This window comes from Echinops telfairi, unplaced genomic scaffold (assembly GCF_000313985.2).
Source record: "Echinops telfairi isolate 266 unplaced genomic scaffold, ASM31398v2 ScPeMD7_2;HRSCAF=8, whole genome shotgun sequence".
NCBI classification, from domain to species: Eukaryota; Metazoa; Chordata; class Mammalia; order Afrosoricida; family Tenrecidae; genus Echinops; species Echinops telfairi.
This window is the reverse complement of record NW_022103898.1, coordinates 848,044-865,262: the sequence shown is the minus strand read 5'-3', so window position 1 is coordinate 865,262 and position 17,219 is coordinate 848,044. Positions and strand designations below refer to the sequence as shown.

At 58.1% G+C, this 17,219-nt stretch overlaps 2 protein-coding genes across 4 annotated transcripts in view; one reads left to right on the top strand and one right to left on the bottom strand.

The window, feature by feature from the left end:
• ZBED4 (zinc finger BED-type containing 4) overlaps positions 1-7,106 on the top strand; it is a 21,134-nt gene extending 14,028 nt beyond the window's left edge. Inside the window, exon 2 of the mRNA XM_004700625.2 lies at positions 2,075-7,106. Within this exon, the coding sequence (XP_004700682.1) occupies positions 2,399-5,839 (3,441 nt within the window). The 5' untranslated portion in view covers positions 2,075-2,398 and the 3' untranslated portion in view covers positions 5,840-7,106. The remainder of the gene's footprint in view (positions 1-2,074) is intronic.
• Positions 7,107-8,132: 1,026 nt separating this feature from the next.
• Positions 8,133-16,732, bottom strand: ALG12 (ALG12 alpha-1,6-mannosyltransferase). 3 transcript variants are annotated; one of them, XM_045293045.1, is made up of 9 exons: positions 15,776-16,732; positions 15,535-15,667; positions 15,088-15,261; positions 14,766-14,960; positions 14,558-14,661; positions 14,157-14,380; positions 13,889-14,058; positions 13,409-13,484; positions 8,133-8,220 (listed from the first exon to the last, which is right to left on the bottom strand). In XM_045293045.1, the coding sequence occupies exons 1-9, from the start codon at positions 15,935-15,937 to the stop codon at positions 8,154-8,156; spliced, it is 1,305 nt and encodes a 434-aa protein (XP_045148980.1). In that variant the 5' UTR covers positions 15,938-16,732; the 3' UTR covers positions 8,133-8,153. The 3 variants fall into 3 exon arrangements, with proteins under 3 accessions (XP_045148980.1, XP_045148984.1, XP_004700681.1); XM_004700624.2 differs by lacking the exon at positions 8,133-8,220 and adding an exon at positions 13,008-13,330; XM_045293049.1 differs by lacking the exons at positions 8,133-8,220; positions 15,088-15,261 and adding an exon at positions 13,006-13,330.
• Between the last annotated feature and the right edge of the window lie 487 nt (positions 16,733-17,219).

The following is a 17,219-nucleotide window of genomic DNA, read 5'->3' as shown; positions in this document are numbered from 1 at the left end:
GGTCAGTATTGGGGGAGCACAGATTTTTCATCCCTTTCACGGTTCACCTCCGTGTTCCCACCTGTTTAGAGTTTGTTTCCTGTAGACAGTTATTAAAGGAACAACACAAAACAAGCAGCTCTTGTTGAATACCGCCGGCATCCACTGAGCTCCAGCGCTGGTGTAGGCTGCTGGCAACAGGCTGCTGACCCTGTGGTGGGTGGTTTGAAGCCTCCCAGCAGCACCGCGTGGTAAAGGCTGGGACTCCCCTCTCCAGACAGACCAGAGCCAAGAGGACCTGTGGGGGTGCCCTCTGACGCACTGGGTCTCCGTGACTCTGGGGACAGGGCATTGCGTCTGGAACGGTTCTCAGTCTTATCTTTTGGTGCCAGCAAGTTGTAGTATCATCCGCGGACCTGCCAGCACATCCAGGGACATGGGCCCAGTGGGTCTCCTGTCGTCCCTCTGCAGCGACTCGCCCTCCCACCCACCTCCTCGTCCCCGCAGATGAGTGCTGGGCTCCCAGGCCAGGCTGTGAAGTGTCAGCTTTGTGCGAGAATGGAGGATGCCACGCTTTACATGCTGCCGGCTCATATTATGGCAGGCCTGTCCCACGCCACTGGGGACCACTATCACAGCCACAGCCCACCAGGTGGCCGTCGGGAGTCAGAAGGACAAGGCAGCCCGAGTCCGGAAAACCTTGGGGGCCAATGGGGATGCCACAGCAGTGGGAAGCACATAGGACCCATTCAGTTCTTCTGGTTTCTGGTGGCAAGGGAAAGGTGCTTTCAACAGGTGTGTACAGTGTTAGTGTGTGTGTGCTATCACCTCTTGGGTAAATATCTGGGTGTGAACCGGCCACGTGACATGGTGGGTGTGAAGACAAGAGGAAGAAACTAAAACCCAGAAATAGACTCTCAAACCACAGACCCATCAGAGAGTCAGTTGGTGGACAGAGCACGCCTGTTCCACAAATGGTGCTGGGACAGCTAGCCAGCCTCAGTGGACACCATCCAGTACTGGAGTGGTTCCTCTGGTAACTGGCATCAGCATTAACCCCTGACCTGGGCCACACCCGATGGATCTCTGTCCCTCTTCTCCCATCTAAGATGTAAGTTTACAGTGGGCTGTCACAGGGTTCCACCGACACGCAAATCCATTCTGTACTCAGTGCCTCGGAAAGCATTTGATCCCCTGGTTCACACTCAACTGGGTCCTCGTTGAGTGCTGTGGGGTTAACGGTCTTGCCTAGCATCATCTGAGAGTTTTACATACACGCACTCCTTTTCTTCATTCGCCCGGTTCCCACACTCCACACCCCGGGTCCCCGAGCCCTGGTAATGTAGCAACACCAGACTGCTCCCGCCTTGCCGAGGGTGGTCCAGCCCATGGCTGACTTCTCGCAGGACTGCCTCCTAGCACCCGTGTCATTGCTAAGTTTGCGCCCATTGTTGCAGCCCTGGGTCTGCCCATTTATGGAGGGCCCTCCACCTTACCGAGCATGATGTCCTTCTCCAGAGACTGGCCTCTCCTGACCAGTCCCTGCGTGTCTTGCCTTTGCTGCTGGCCTGCCAAACTGCCCTCTTCAGTGGCTGCGCCATTTCAGACGAGGCAAGGTTCCAGCGTGTACCGTGAACGGCTGCTCTCCCGGGGCGGAGGGGCCGGGGAGCTTCATCTCTGCAGTGTGACGGTGCTTCTGCCCCCTGCATGCCCCAGGACTGGGCCTGGCTGCTGACTGTGAGGTAGCCCAAGTCCCTCAGTAGTTTTGAACATGAAGCCCTTATGCAATAGAGGCCCAAGCCAGGGCTCAGCCATGGGGTCAGTGGCTCACAGCGAGCCTCTGGGTGTCTGAGGCAGTTGATCTTTATTGGACCTGACCGCCTCATCTTTCTCTCTCAGAGAGGGTGAGGGTTTGAACTGCTGCCCCTGGTTCCCCATCTAAGGCTTACCCCACAGTTCTCTTTCCAGCCGTCTGCTGCCTTTCGCTTGCTGGTTTTCAGCTTGCTCTGATGGGTTCTTGGGCATGCGTCCGGGAGCCAAAGTGCCCTCGCGGTGTGATTCGGCCCCATGTTTCATCCGGCTTCCTTTTTCGTAGGTGGTGCTCGCCGATCAAGCGTTTGCTCGCACGATGAAGGGGACCCTGTGGCCAAGCCCAGAAGCAGGCCCCCGCGGCATAAATGCACGTCGACGCCATGAGGGCTGCTGCAGCGGGACGCGTGCTGGCGGTGATCTGGGCCGAGATGCTGTGTTCATGGACGCCGCTTAGGCCACATTTCAGGTAGTGTGGTTCGTGGCGTGCACGGAGCATCTCAGAAGACAGACTCTCTATGCCCTGCCCTGGGCACAGATGGGCACTGAGATCGACGGGCCGACCCCGTGTTTCACAGTGACGGTGCGGCAGGCATAGCCATGGTCAGCCATGGACGCCGGGCAGCAGGCTTGTCCCCACGTGCGCAGTGAGTTTGCTTCGCAGAAAACCGCTTTTAAAGCAGAAGAGGAGGACGATGCCGGAGTCCCCGTGCCCAGCCCGCGGAGGATGGATCTGAGAGGGGAGCTGGGAGCCCCTCCGTGCTCACACGTGGCCACCGAGCGCCTGGAGGGCAGGGGGGTGGACTGTGCCAGTGCCCTCCCCGGGAAGTACCTGCCTGGGGACGTGGAGGACGACTACGGGTCCCTGTTCTCACAGTACAGCAGCACGCTGTACGACGTGGCCATGGAGGCCGTGACGCAGAGCCTGCTGTCCAGCAGACAGCTGAGCTCCCGGAAGAAGTCGCCGGCCTGGAAGCACTTCTTCATCTCGCCGCGCGACAGCACCAAGGCCGTCTGCGTGTACTGCGTGAAGGAGTTCAGCCGCGGCAAGAACGAGAAGGACCTGAGCACCAGCTGCCTCATGAGGCACGTGCGCAGGGCGCACCCCACCGCGCTGCTGCCCGAGGGGCCCGGCGAGGCCTGCGACCCGGGTGGTGCCACGCCGTCACCCATCAAGCACCTCACGGAGGCCCCATCGCCTGACCGCACCACGGAGGAGGCCTCCTTGGACCCGTCCGGCTCTGAGAAGTACGGCCGGGAGGACGCCACACTGGGCTCAGCCGTGCACCTGCACCTGCCCCTGCCCCTGCCCGGCCTGCACTTGGACGAGGCTGCGGAAGGCGGCCCCGAGCGAAGCCTTGCGGCGCCCAGGAGCACGGCGGCAGGCTCGCGGCGGCGGTCAGCCGTGTGGAAGCACTTCTACCTGTCGCCCCTGGACAGCTCCAAAGCCGTGTGCATCCACTGCATGAACGAGTTCAGCCGCGGCAAGAACGGCAAGGACCTAGGCACCAGCTGCCTCATCAGGCACATGTGGCGCGCCCACCGCGCCATCGTCCTGCGGGAGAACGGCGGCGGCCCGGGCATCCCGCCGCCCTACTCCACGCCCCCCACTCTGCTGCCCTCCCTGCTGCCTTCTGATGGGGACTTCCACCCCGGTGCCTCGCCTCTGGGCAAGCCTGCCTCAGCGTCGTCCTCCCCTGACCGGCTGCCAGAAGACGCCCAGCCGCACTTCCACCCCGGAGACGCGCTCGCGGCGGCGGTGGCGGTACTGTCGTCGTCCGAGGATGTTGGCAACAGCTCAGCATTGTCGTCTCCCGAGAAGCCGGGCGACGGGCTGAGCCAGCGGGCCTCTGGGCCCGGCGCTGTGTTCCAGCAGAACAAGAAGGTCATGAAGAGGCTCAAGTCCGAGGTCTGGCACCACTTCTCGCTGGCACCCACGGACAGCCTGAAGGCTGTGTGCCGGCACTGCAGCTGTGTCATCAGCCGGGGCAAGAAGGGCGATGTGGGCACCAGCTGTTTGATGAGGCATCTCTACCGGCGCCACCCCGAAGTCATCGGGAGCCACCGGGGCTTCCTTGGGGCCAGCCTGGCCAACTCCCCTTATGCCACGCTGGCCTCAGCCGAAGGCCCCTCCTGCAAACTGCCTGGCATGGCAGCAGTGGTTTCGAAAGATCACCAGGTCGCCTTTCCCGTCAGCAGCAAGAAGACCTCGAAACTCTGGAACCACTTCTCCATCTGCTCGGCGGACTCCACGAAAGTCGTGTGCCTGCACTGCGGACGCACCATCAGCCGGGGAAAGAAGCCAACCAACTTGGGGACCAGCTGCCTTTTGAGACATCTCCAGAGGTTCCACAGCAGTGTGCTGCGGAACGCCGCCGCCGAGGCCACCTCGCCTGCGCCTGCCGGAGCACGCCCACCCCTGAGCACGGAGCCGCAGGGGGCGCCGGCCCCAGAGGAGCCCTGTGAAAAGTTCTGTGACTCTCACCCAGTTGCCAGAAAGATAACAGGCCTCATAGCGGAGATGATGGCCCTGGACCTCCAGCCGTACTCTGTGGTCGACAGTGTGGGCTTCACCAGGCTCCTGGGATACTTGAAGCCTCAGTACTCCCTCCCCTCGCCCTCCTACTTCTCCAGGTCCGCCATCCCCGGGATGTACGACAGCGTGAAGCAGGTCATCCTGTCCCACCTGAAGGACGCGGAGAGCGGCGTGGTCCACTTCACCTCGGGGATCTGGATGAGCAACCAGACCCGGGAGTACCTCACCCTGACGGCCCACTGGGTCACCTTCACCCCCTCGGCCCGCCCGCACCCACAGGACCACCACTGCTCAGCTCTCCTGGACGTGTCCCAGATCGACTGCGACTACGGCGGCAACAGCATCCGGAAGCAGCTGGAGTACTGGTGGGAAGCCTGGGTGACATCCATGGGCCTCCAGGTGGGCATCACGGTGACCGACAACGCCAGCATCGGGAAGACGCTGAGCGACGGGGAGCACCCGAGCGTGCAGTGCTTCAGCCACATAGTGAGCCTCATCGTGAACGAGGCCATCAAAAGCCAGCGGATGGTCCAGAACCTACTGAGCATCGCACGGAAGCTCTGTGAGCGGGTCCACCGGTCCCCAAAGGCAAAGGAGAAGCTGGCAGAGCTGCAGCGGGAGTACGGCCTGCCCCAGCACCACCTGATCCAGGACGTCCCGTCCAAGTGGAGCACCTCGCTGCTCATGCTCGACAGACTCATCGAGCAGAAGAGGGCCGTCAACAAGGTGTCCGTCGAGTGTAACTTCAGGGAGCTGCTCAGCTGTGACCAGTGGGAGGTCATGCAGTCCGTGTGCCACGCGCTGAAGCCCTTCGACGCCGCGAGCCGGGAGATGAGCACGCACGTGTCGGCGCTCAGCCAGGTGATCCCCATGATCCACATCCTCAACCGGAAGGTGGAGATGCTTTTCGAGGAGACCATGGGCATCGACACCATGCTCAAGTCTCTGAAGGAGGCCATGGTGAGCCGCCTGTCCTCCACCCTCCACGATCCCAGGTACATTCTTGCTACGCTTCTGGACCCTCGCTACAAGGCCTCCTTATTTACAGAGGAGGAGGCCGAGCAGTACAAGCAGGACTTAATCAGGGAGCTGGAAATACTGAATTCTACCTCAGATGAGAAACCTGTTTCCAATGGGTGTGATGCAGGTTCCCCATCCAAAGACTCTGCTGGAGAGGACAGCCTGTGGTCCCTCATGGCCACGGTGACGAGACGAGATCTGCGAGACACGACGAAGCTACCTGAAGACATGGTGCTGGCCTACCTGGAGGAAGAGGTGCTCGAACACAGCTGTGATCCATTAGCCTACTGGAACCTAAAGAGGTCCTCCTGGCCGGCCCTGTCGGCATTGGCTGTCAGGTTCCTGGGCTGCCCGCCAAGCATCGTCCCCTCAGAGAAGCTGTTCAGCACGCCCACTGAAAGCAGTAGCTTTAGCCAGTCCCGGCTCATGACGGAACACTTTGAAAAACTAATCTTTTTGAAAGTGAATCTCCCCTTAGTATACTTTCAGTATTGAAACTGGATGGAGCCACCGGGCTCTTGGCAAAATGTCCTTGCTTTGTAGGCATTAGCTGTGTCTGCCACTGCCACACAGCGGGGCCATGGATGGCATCAGGGCAGGGACTTGCAGGTCCCCGTTGGCGTGTTGCTGCCCAGCTTCCCACGTCATGTCTGCAGGTGCCTTACTACTCCTCGTTCTTCAGGCCAGATGCTGTAGATAGGGTTGTTTTCTTAAAGAACTTCTCTAGACATAGCTTGTCTCATCAGTTACTATCATTAGGTTTTAATCCATAACTGTAAATTTTATTTTATTTTTCAAGTTGGGGGTTAGGAACTTGTTTGAATAGAATGGCAGAAGAGATGTAAGCAGTTCTGTTCTGTAGACCTTTTATTCAAGTGTGTAAAAAAACCACAAATCAGGTACTGTATTTAGTTAAGCCTTGCTTTAATTTTAGGACAGCCCTGCGGCTGCCAAAAGAAATGCGTATGTGAGAGGCGGAGTTCAAGCCATCCTCAGGCAGTTGACACTGCTGGCTCTAAAGTCCTCCTTCAGACTCCCGAAGAGCCCTTGTTTACTACTACAGAGACAGAGCATCCGAGAGCAGACCTCGGAGCACGGCGTTGTGCTGGGCGACTTGTGATCCACAGGAACTTGGTCAAGAAACCGGCCCGTTTACGTGTTTTGTGCTCAGGTTTCCCACCGCCAGTCAGAGTCGGCGCTATCCCAGCGATGTATGATGAATCCCTTTGCAATGACACGTAGGACGGAGTCGGGCACGTAGCACGAAGAGCTCACAGCAGACGTCCCGTGTTCAGTGTCTCCGAGCCTCTGGTTTCGTCTGTATGACGAAGCTGCCTGTTAGAAACTGTGCGCCGATCCCCAGTTTGATCAAATCACGTGTGGAATTCTTTGTAGAGAGCAGCTCTACTCACAGGGAAGGAGACTGTCGTGGTACAGTTTTTAAGGGTAGACTTAGGTGGTTAGGGTTTTCTTCTGTCCTAGGGAAGATTCAGCCATTGTTGGGGTGTTTTAGACCCCCAAGGACATCGTAATGAAGTTTCCAGTCACCCGATTTTTTTAGCCATTTGTCATCAGTGTTTCGTTTTCTCCCTTCAAACTAATTAAGCACCCTGGGTGGAACAAGTCACCTGTGATCTTTTAGAAAAACTGTCGTTTTGTTGAAATACTGTACCTATGTTTAATCTAAATTTGCATTGACTATGTTTTAGTGTATTTATAAATGAACTCAATTTCTAAAATTAAATTTTTTATTTGAAACTTCTAGTGCTGTGGACACTGTCTTGTAATTTTAGGGTAACAAAACAGGCGTGCTCTGGGGACCACACATAAAAGGCATATGCACGGGGCGATGTGGACTTCACAGCAGACAGGTCGAAGCCGTGAGGACTCGGTTGGTGGCAACGTGCTCCTGCAGTCAGGTGACAGGGTACATGAAAACGCGAGAAGACCGTGGGGGCACCAACTGCATCCATTTCCCAGGGGCATGGAGCAACCACCACCACAGAGGGGCGGCTGAAGAGAGGCCACATGGGAGCTCTCGGTCTGCGGCCCTGCCACAGCTCCAGAGCACAGTCTAGCTGCCGGTCCCAGTGGTCCTTGGGGACTCCTTGCTTCATTCTCTTTGTCTCTGGCATGCCTTTGTGTGCCCATCAGCTCCTCCTGCAGAGGCAGGGAAGGAGGGTGGCGTGGCATGGTCCACCCCCATCTCTGCCTCAGCTGGGCTCTGGCCCAGAGGGCAGGCTGTGGCCAGGAGAGGCGTGAACAGTGATTTCACTTGGCTGCATCCCTGACCTCCCTGCAGTCATGTCTTCTGAGAGTGGCACTTTGAGTGGTGGAATCCTTTTCCTGGGATGGTGCAGTGCTTCATGGGTCCTCGCTCAGACAGGTCAGTGTAAGCTAACTGGCAGCAGCATGTTGTTTAACCAAGAGCAAGCGCCTGCCTTCCTCCAGGGCCAGAGCTCAGTCCTGGGAGCATAGCAGTGTTCATGTAGAAGGGAGGGAGACAAGCCCTTTCTTCAGGGCTACTTCCTGTTGGGCATTTGCTGGGTCCCTGGACAGCGAAACCTGATGGAATGTTATTGCTGAGCGTTTGCAGCAGCACTGTGCTGAGCAAGCCGGACACTGATGCTCGCATGCTAATGCAGCGGTCTCTGGCCCTCCTGCCAAGTCCACTAGGCTTTCAGAGCCGCGCTCTGAAGAAGGAGCGCTGTCTCCCGGCTGCAGTCTCCCCTGGCTGGGAGGCTGGCTTGTGCCTGCTGGTAAGCAGGGACCAGGGTTTCCCGCGGAGGGCTGGGGGAGCAGATGGGCCTCACAAACCCCAAACCAACGGGGGGCCAATCTTGAAGCGGTGGTCTTCCTTAGCCCTCTTTTGTGCCCTAGGAAAGTGATGTTTTCTTCCACTGAGAAAATCCCGAGTGTTATTACTTTGCATGCATAACGGTTTGGGACCCAATTGAAAAAAATAGCGGACATGTTAGAGAACAGGACCAAGTGACGGAGGTAAGAGCAATGAACAGAATAACAGGTGGCTGAAGGAGTGCCTTTATTTGACAGACTGCGGCTAATGCCTTCAAGAAAACAGACTGGAAGCTATTAGAATGATAAACATGAGAACATTAGAGAACTTTTAAAGAGGCGAGCTCAGTTGATAAATGCATCAAATTAGATACAGGTGAGGACTGCAGAATTTACAGACATGTGACACAAGCATCCAGAGGAAGGACTGAGAGAGAGGCGCATCCAGCAGCAACCGTAGGAGAGAGGCCCAGTGCACTGGAGGCGGCTCGCAAGAGCAGAGACTGCACAGACGTACTATTAGAAAGAGAGCAGCTAAGGGGCAGACAACATCAAGCCGTGGAGTTTAGAATCTCATTGGATTGCAAATAGGATAAACTAAAAACACATATTATTAAAGTGGTGAAAACTAAAGCCGAGAAATTTTAGAGGTGGAGATAAACACGTTCAGGGGAGCAACAGAGCTGACAGCTGGCTTTCCTGCAGAAAGTGGAAGCCCGGACCATGGCCTCTGGCCCTGTGAGGAAGTAACTACCACCCCCAGGCTCCATGTACACTGAACTGGGAACTGGTGCTTCCAAGGACTACTTGGTGTTTCTCACCAGCAGACCGGTTGGTCCTAAAATAACGTACTGCAGAGAAAGGGACACCCAGTGAGACAGAAAGGAAGGGAAGACGGGGGGGAATCGGTGAATACGGACTACTTCAAACTAATATTTTTTAGGGATGAAAATACAGGCTCACTTAGATGCACAGAAGCACAAGATGCGGGAAGGTCAGCCAATCACATAACGTGTAGGATTCTTGCCTTGTCCTGTAAGTAGTGAAAGTTTGAGTTTAAAGTAAATTCTTATGCATTAGGGAGGCATGTGACCTCTAAGAGGGTTACTTAGAATGACACAGGTGTTGAAAGAGGAAAAATGGACTCAAAAACTCCAAAGGAAGGCAAGGGATGTGGAGACGGTCCCTGGGCTAACGGTTCCCCGGGGGCCTGGCAGGGGAGGCGGGGGAAATGGAGAGCTGATGAGTAGGGAAAGGAAATGTTCTCAAGCTGATTGCAGTAATGATCGGACAACTCTTCTCGATGTGACTGAACTATTTATTGTATGATACGTGGATTCTGTGCCAATAAAATTTTTTTAAAAGGCAAGGGAGAAAAATTGCAACAGAAAAGACGGAACAAATCGTAAAATGGGCAGTTGAAGCCCCCAAAGGACAGGAATGATAGTAAAGGTCAATGGGACAAATAGCACAGTGAGCGCATTTGCTAAAGTAACCAAGCCCAAGTGTGTTCATGAATAAGATCCACTCAGGAAACTCCGCTCAGAGAAATGCTAGACGTCACTGGCATGGAGCTAGTACCTGACAAAGATGACCTGAGACAAGAAGTCTGACTGCAGAGATGGTTTGCTTTCTGGGCGGGCAACACAATAGTTAAAAGTAGACATAACTAGGAATACAGCCTCAAAATAGATTAGGCTGAAACGGGAAGAACTAAAGGATTAGTCACGGGGAGAAGCCCCACGTCCTCCAGCAGCGTCCACGGGAGACCTGGGCCCTATCTTTCCCCATGCACTGCTTCCTCGTCTGCCCTGGGTCCTCTTGCCTAACCAGCTATTAGATGTGCTTCCCCCGGGCTCAGCGGTCAACCTTCTTAAAGCCCTTCTCAAAGCTTCCCATTTCACTCCGAGGAAAAGCCACGGCTTTACTGGGGCTCCCGAGGGCCGCCCTGACCGCTGTCTGCACCCTCCACTCACCTCCCTCCAGTGCTGGAGGAACAGCTGCGGATAGACAACACCTCCTGCCCCAGGTGGTGCCACATACTCCCTGGGAGCAGACACAGGACAGGTGGCCGCAGGAAGAAGGATCCACCCACCCACCTCCACCCCGTGCCCGGCACAGTCAGAGGCAGTGCCCAGAAGGGCTTGTTGAGGGTGGGGTGAGGGGGATGTGTCTGGAGTGGGAGGCGGAATTGGGCGGAACAGTTGGAGGCAGTCAAGCCCAGGAGAGGCGCAGGGTGTGTCAGGGTGAGGAGCCCAGGAGAGGAGGGCTGAGAGCTTGACGTAGGCTTGAAGGGGGGACGGGGAAGATGATGTGACCCCAAATGAGGCCATGCATACTTGTACTGGTACCCTTCTGTGCAACTACAACCAGCCCGCCTCGCTACTTTAAGTCCTCCACTTTATGTCTGTGCTGCCTGGTGGCTGCGTGGTGCTGTGACTGGAAGCTGTGCCACCTCTTTCAGCTACCAGTAGGGACACGGTGGTGAATGGGTTTCAGTGGAGCTGGCAGACTAGAAAGACACTGACAGGCTGCCGGGAGATGAGCCCCGCAAGTGGGAAGGCACGCAAGCTGTCCCTGGAGAAGAGCTGCCTCTGTCGTGAGGTTCACGGCTGTCTGTGGTCATGCAACTGTTACTCAAATTTCCACACCAGTCCTAAAGGTAGCGAGCGATGAAGAAACGGAAGAATTCTACTAACTTCTTCAGCCTAATTGATCAGAGACAATCAAGATGCATGGATAATTTCGGGATTCTAGATTGGAAACAAAGCTCAGCACCTCGTTGGGACAAGAGGAAGCTGCCCTGCCCTCAGCCCCTATACAAGGTGACTATGAGTCCGAACTGACTTGATGGCAGTGGGCTTGGGTTTTTATGAACCAAACAGCTGGCGATTTCATGACCGAATTCTGCAAGGCCCATGACTTCAATGCAAACACCCTTTTCAACAACATCCACGCAGACTTGCCAGAGGGAACACACAGGAATCGAACTGACCACACCTGCCGGGAGTTCAGAGAGCTGGCTGGGGTTTGCTGACCCCTGGAAGGTTTACAACACTAGTGTGTCCCTTTGGGCACCTGACAGGACTTTGTAACACGTCCCTGTAAACAGCCACCCTCTGATCATTTCTCACTGGCTCTACAACTTGTGAACTTCCTGAATAAACCCTTTATCCTCATGAATTTTGCCTGTGAATTTGTGTAACCATGGCAACGGCTGTTAGAACCTAGCGGGAAGTTCTAGAACGCTCATTAAGGCAACACGACCCACAGCGAGTCAAAGCTCTGACAGATCCCATTTCACTGGGACCCACCTCGCAGGCTGGGAAGCAGCCAGCCATCCAGAAACCAAGTGACATAAATGCAACTGAACAAGTTTGCTGTCAGAGATCCCTGTAAAGTGCTGAGGAGCAAGGTGTCCCTTGGAGGTCTGCCGGGGGCCACCGAAGCCGTGGTAATTTCAGGAAGCTTCACCCAGAGTAAGGAAGGCTGGAGGGCTGAGGCCTTGGGTGCTGAAGAATCACGACCAGAGGAACAAGTAAATCAGTTTTGCAAGAAACGCTGGAATGCGCGTTAGAAGTGAAGCTGGCAAGCTTCCTCTCACATACTTTGGACTTGTAGTCAGGGGAACCCGCGCCCCTGGAAGAAGACACCATGGTTGGGGAAGCAGAGGCTCATCACAAAGGGAAGGCCCTCTGAGAGGCTGGGCAGTGTGCCCGACAGGCTCAAACATAAGATGGCACAGGACCTGGCAGTGCCGCCTCCTGTTCCCCTGGGGTCACTGTGAATTGGAACTGATGGACAGCACCCAGCAGCAGCGACATAGAGCCCTAACAGGATGTCTGCACATGTGTATTTTTCTTTGTGGTGGAGCAGATAGGTGGGGGCCAAGTTATGAGCCCTTCTTAGACATAACCACACACCTTGAGAGAATGAGCTGCTGGGGCTGGGGGATTAGGACCAGGACCGTGGTCTCGGGAGACCCCGTGGTGAGCCAGCATCACGTACAGTTCACAGTGTTCTACATCCTACTTCGGTGCTAAAGCTCGTGAGAAGCCATGTAAGACACACCTGGTCTCCCTGTCTATGAGAGCAGAGGGGTGGACATGGAAGACAGAGGGACACAATTAGAGCACCCGACCTCAATCTCCATGACCCTACTCTCAAAGGGACCCCGTGAGAAGGCCTGGGTAGAGTGGGGGAGCGCACACTCCTGAGACCAGGGCTGCTTTTTTGGTCAGACAGAGACTGGTGGGGCCGAGACTCTCGCCCTTAGTTACCCTCTGGGCCTGAAGCTGAGTCAAACACCAGACGGTTCTGCCAGGGGGAATGAGCATAAAGAGGACAGCACACCTCAGAACCACTGACCACTGGACATCAAAGGGCAGCAGTGACCCAGGGGCAGGATTCCAAGGGTCAGAGGAGATGCACAAGGAGCGGGGTGGGGGGTGGGACAGGCTGATGTGACAGTCCATGAGAAGGGAGGTGACTGTTCCCTGGAAAACGCCCCTGCCCTGTGAACCTCCACAATCAGACACGCCAGTGCACACAGCCTCTGCATCTCCCCCGGGTCAGGCCAGTCTCGGGAAGCAGTCACACAGAAGACGCCTCGTAAGAACAATGCGAGATCTTTCATTTTGATTCCATATCCACTCATGGCCCTCCACATGCTGAAGCTGGAATGTACACGGGCTGACCAGCAAGATGTGCAGCGGGGAGCTGCTGGTCAGGGTGGGCCAGACCTGGGCTGTCTGAGGGGAAGCTGTCCCAGTGGGCGCGTTGCTGGTTTGGTGACAAACGTTGTCACCTCTTGTGCCAACACCACAGGGGACTTGGCATCCCAGGATGGAGTGCTGGCGGCAGCCCCGTGGATGGGGAGACCGCCTGCAGAGGGCCTGCCCACAGACAGTGGGATAGTGCACGCCACGCCATCTGCATGGGCCCTGCGACAAGCCCCCTCAGGATGGCCCACGCACCCGCTCCAGCAGCACCAGTTTGGGCTGGAAGTCGACGTGGAAGGGTGGCAACCGGGTCAGATTGAGCCGCACGCCGCTGGTGCCGGCCACGTGGGCCAGCACACGGTGGGAGTCCCGATAGAGGGCCAGGGGCACAGGCGCCGCCTCCAGCAGCAGGTGGGTGTAGGCCAGCATGCCGGCCGCCCCGGGCTGCAGGTCCTCCCGCTTGTCGTACCTGTAGGCAGAAGCATGTCTCTCCCTGGCACCCCACCCCCACCCCGCACACACAGCGTCCAGCATCTGTGCCACCTACCTCCACCCAGGGTTCAGCTCCAGGAACCGAGAAACACCCGTCTGTGCGGCTGCCACATCGATGTGCACAGAGACACCTGCGGGACGGGTGGTCATCAGAGCAGCACAAGCATGCGGTTGCCGTGTGTGAGGCACCCACCTGTGTAGGTGGGGGTATACCCACCTGTGAGGGGGGGCACCCACGTGTGTGTGGTACCCACCTGTGTGCATAGGGACAGCTACCTCTGTGAGGGCACCCACCTGTGGGGGGGGGCACTCACCTGTATGCACGTGCGTGGTGGGCATCCAACTGTGTGTGGGGGGACACCCACCTGTGTGTGCATACATGGGGGGTACTACCTGTGGGGGGGGGCATCCACCTGTGGGGGGGGCACCCACCTGTGTGCGTGCGTGGGGAGCATCCAACTGGTGGGGGGCACCCAACTGTGTGTGTATGCTTGGGCGACACCCACCTGTGTGTGCGTGTGTATGGGGCACCCACCTGTGTGGGGGGGCACCAACGAGTGGAGCTGCTGCAGCGCCACACCGCCCGGGTAGTTGAAGTGGGACACGTAGAGGCAGGCGACCGTATAGATGGTGTTGAGGGCAAGGTGGGCAAGGGCCAGGAGGGAGCCCGCTCGGTACAGCCAGGACTTCCTGGAGTTGTTCAGCCTGAGGGCGAGCGGCACCACCTCAGCAGGCCCCCTGGGGTGCCAAGCTAACCCCCTGGGGTCTCCGCACCGGCCCTCCAGCGGTGTGTGGGCACTCACAGGTGGGCGCAGCCCCGGGCGGCAGCAACGTTGAGCAGAGGCACCGTGTAGATGATGAAGCGCAGTTCCTTGTGCGGCAGCAGCGAGTAGAGTAGTACGAAGCCCAGCGCCGGCAGCAGGAGGGCCCGGGCCCGGCGGTCCAGCGCGCCCAGCGGCACGAACAGCACGCTGCTGCCCAGGGCACGGGGCAGCGCTGAATAGAAGTACCACAGGAACGGGGAGGTCTGCAGTGGTTAAGGAGCATCTACCTATTGGCTCCGCCCGTCCATTGTCTACTGGCCTAGAGCAGCAGGGACAGGGGGGTGGGGGGGCTGCCGGGTAGTATTCAGGAGTGTCCCTGCGACCCCAGACGCATCCACTGGCCGGCACCTGTGGGCAGCCAGGCCCTAAAAGAAGGATACGCCCCAGTTGGAGCTCTTGTTCAGGACGGTGTTGTACCAGAGCACGGTGCCCTCCGGCCACACGAGGTAGCCCCAGAAGTATGAGTCCACGGCCACAGTCAGTCCTGATGCAACGGGGGGCAGGGGAGGAGAAGGGGGGCATGGCTCAGGGGGGGCCAGGCCCCCAGTGGTGCCAGCGTCTTACCTGTGAGGGCCAGCTCGCACTCACCCAGACAGAGGACACCGGCAGGGACAGCGTGGCGCAGGACCTTCCGCAGGCCCACATGCCCGCCCATGAGCAGCAGCAGCAGCTGGATGCCCAGCAGGATGGCCAGCTCGGCCCGGAAGACAATGGCCGCCAGCGCCGAGAGCCACAGGAAGCAGGCCCAGCGCCGTCTCAGCCAGGCTGTGACCGCCAGCAGGGCTGAGTGGGACAAGGTCTCAGGTGGGGGGCACCCTAGAACCCGCAGCCACCCGAGCACCCGGAGGACTATCACCCACCCTCAACTATTTTCACAGCTCCCACCAGGGCCTCTAGGCAGGGTTCATACCCATGGGCAGGGCCAGCATGTTGGGCAGTGTGCGCGTGCAGTAGAACATTAGGTGGAACTGTGTGGCCGTCACCCAGCAGAACAGCATGGCTACCGTGGCCCCAAAGTGCCGCTGCACTTCCCGTTGCAGCTTCCAGAGGGCGGCGAGGACACCGAGCCCCAGAGTGGCCCGGACTGCAAACACAGGACAACCCCGGGTGGGTGTCAGGTCCGTGTGCACCCAAATGAGCTCAAGGAAAGACCCAGAGGGCCCTGGTGGCGGCGGTGTGGGGCCCACAGGCACTTGCGGGCAGCTGGAGGGGCTTGAGAAGCCCAGTGGTCCACACAGCTCCCATCCTCCCGCCACAGCCCCAAGGCAGGGCTGCCCCAGACTGCATCTGTCCGCGAGGAGGCCGGCGGGGGCCACAAGACAGGAGCTGGGGGTGGTTGAGGGTCTGCTTCACTCACCCACGAGCTGTGAGTAAAACTTGGATGCTCCCAGCAGGGAGAGCAGGTAGACGGTGGGGCTGGAGGCAGCAGCGATGACCAGGGGCCCGAGAAACGTCCTAGGCACCACACCGGGGAACTCATGATGGTCGTACTGCGCAGGACGGGGCAGAGCCAGTGAGGGAGGGGCCTGAGGCAGGCCACCACCCCACCCACCCACCCCTGTTCCCGCCTACTGCCCACCTGCGGAAGTGCTGCTCACCTTGTCCAGGTCCCGCCCGTGGTAGAGCAGGTCGTGCACCGCCTGCAAGCTGAAGCTTTCCTCCACCTTGGTGTAGGGACAGGCGGCCAGGTGCACGGCAGCCACCATCACCAGCAGAACCAGCTGCAGGCCCTGCCTGCGGGGCAGCTTCCTCCCGGCCATTCCTGACTCACACGCGCCTCAGCCCGCCAGCCAGGTGACAGTTCAGCTCCTGGGGGGGCAGTCAGTGCCGTGCGCCGCCCTCGGTGAGACTCCGGTTGTGTCAGAACAGAGAGGGGCCTAACCCCACTGAGCTGTCCCTGGGGCAGGCGGACTGGGAGACGGGGCAGGGGAGAGGGCGCAGCTCTGAACACCACAGAGAGGGAAGTCTGAAGACACACTGCCCGGAGCGAGGGAGGGGACTCTCAGATAGATGGCAGCTGGCCACTCCACCTTCTCCAGTAGCTCCTGCTGCCTACAGGACCTCCACCCCAGGGCGTACAGCCTCACAGTGGGCTTGGATGGCAGCAGCCCAACACCTGGACTACAGCACTGCCCGGCGTCCAGAAGACGGAATGCGCAGGTCAGAGCCCAGGCCCCCTAGAGCAAGGGTCTGGTGAGGGGGGTTGGCACCCCGCCGGGGCTCAGCTTCTCTCACAGGGTATGACAGGCCTGGGGCCAGCTTCTGAGAGTCCGTGTAGTGTAAGGGGGAGCACCCAGGTTAGGAAGTGGCCCACAAAGCTCCATCAATTCATGAAACAACCCTTTAGCCGGTAGCCTCACCATTGTGGCCAGTGGCTGTCCAGTCCAACCCAGGGAGGCTTACTCTTTGGGAGTCTGAACAGTTAAATGCTTACTATTTGGGAGAGTCTGGCTGTTCAAACCCCCCACCCCACCCCAGCCCACCAAGTGCCTCACAAGAGAGGTCCAGACGCCTGCTTCTGGAATGTTCCAGCCTGGAGGCCCAGGTGGGCTGGTCTTATGGAAACCCAGATTACCTGGAGCTAACCAGGTGCAAGGTCAGCAGTTCAAAACCTCAGGAGCGAAAGAAAGGGCTCTTTTTACTCCCATAAAGGGTTGCAGTCTCAGAATCGCACAGGGGCAGTTCTACCCTGTCCTATAGGGTCAGAACTGACCAGATGGCAGGGGGATTGGTCCTTAATCAGGCTGGCATGGTGGCGCTGTGGGCTAGGCCTCGGGCTGTATGAGTTGGAGTCACCTGGTCTCCAGCGCCTGGACGCTCGCCCTCAGCGCCCCAGGCTGGCAGCTCTCTGGAAGGTTCCCTGACTGTGGCCATGGCTAATCTGCACCAGCGAGTGGCGCTATGCAGATTCTAGGCCCCGCAGGCACACTGGCCCAAGCAATCCTGGTAAAGGCACCGACCCCAGGTGAGTGTGCCAGCCTTCAGGTGAGGGGTTCTGCCCTCAGGCGAGAATCCTGGCCTCCAGGACGCCGGGCCGCGGAG

Coding starts and splice junctions, on each gene's coding strand:
- ALG12 (XM_004700624.2), bottom strand. CDS start 15,937: ATGGCCGGGAGGAAGCTGCCCCGCAGGCAGGGCCTGCAGCTGGTTCTG. Junction 15,262..15,534: donor GTTTTACTCACAGCTCGTGG/GTGAGTGAAGCA, acceptor CTGTGTTTGCAG/TCCGGGCCACTCTGGGGCTC. Junction 14,381..14,557: donor ACAAGAGCTCCAACTGGGGC/GTATCCTTCTTT, acceptor TAACCACTGCAG/ACCTCCCCGTTCCTGTGGTA.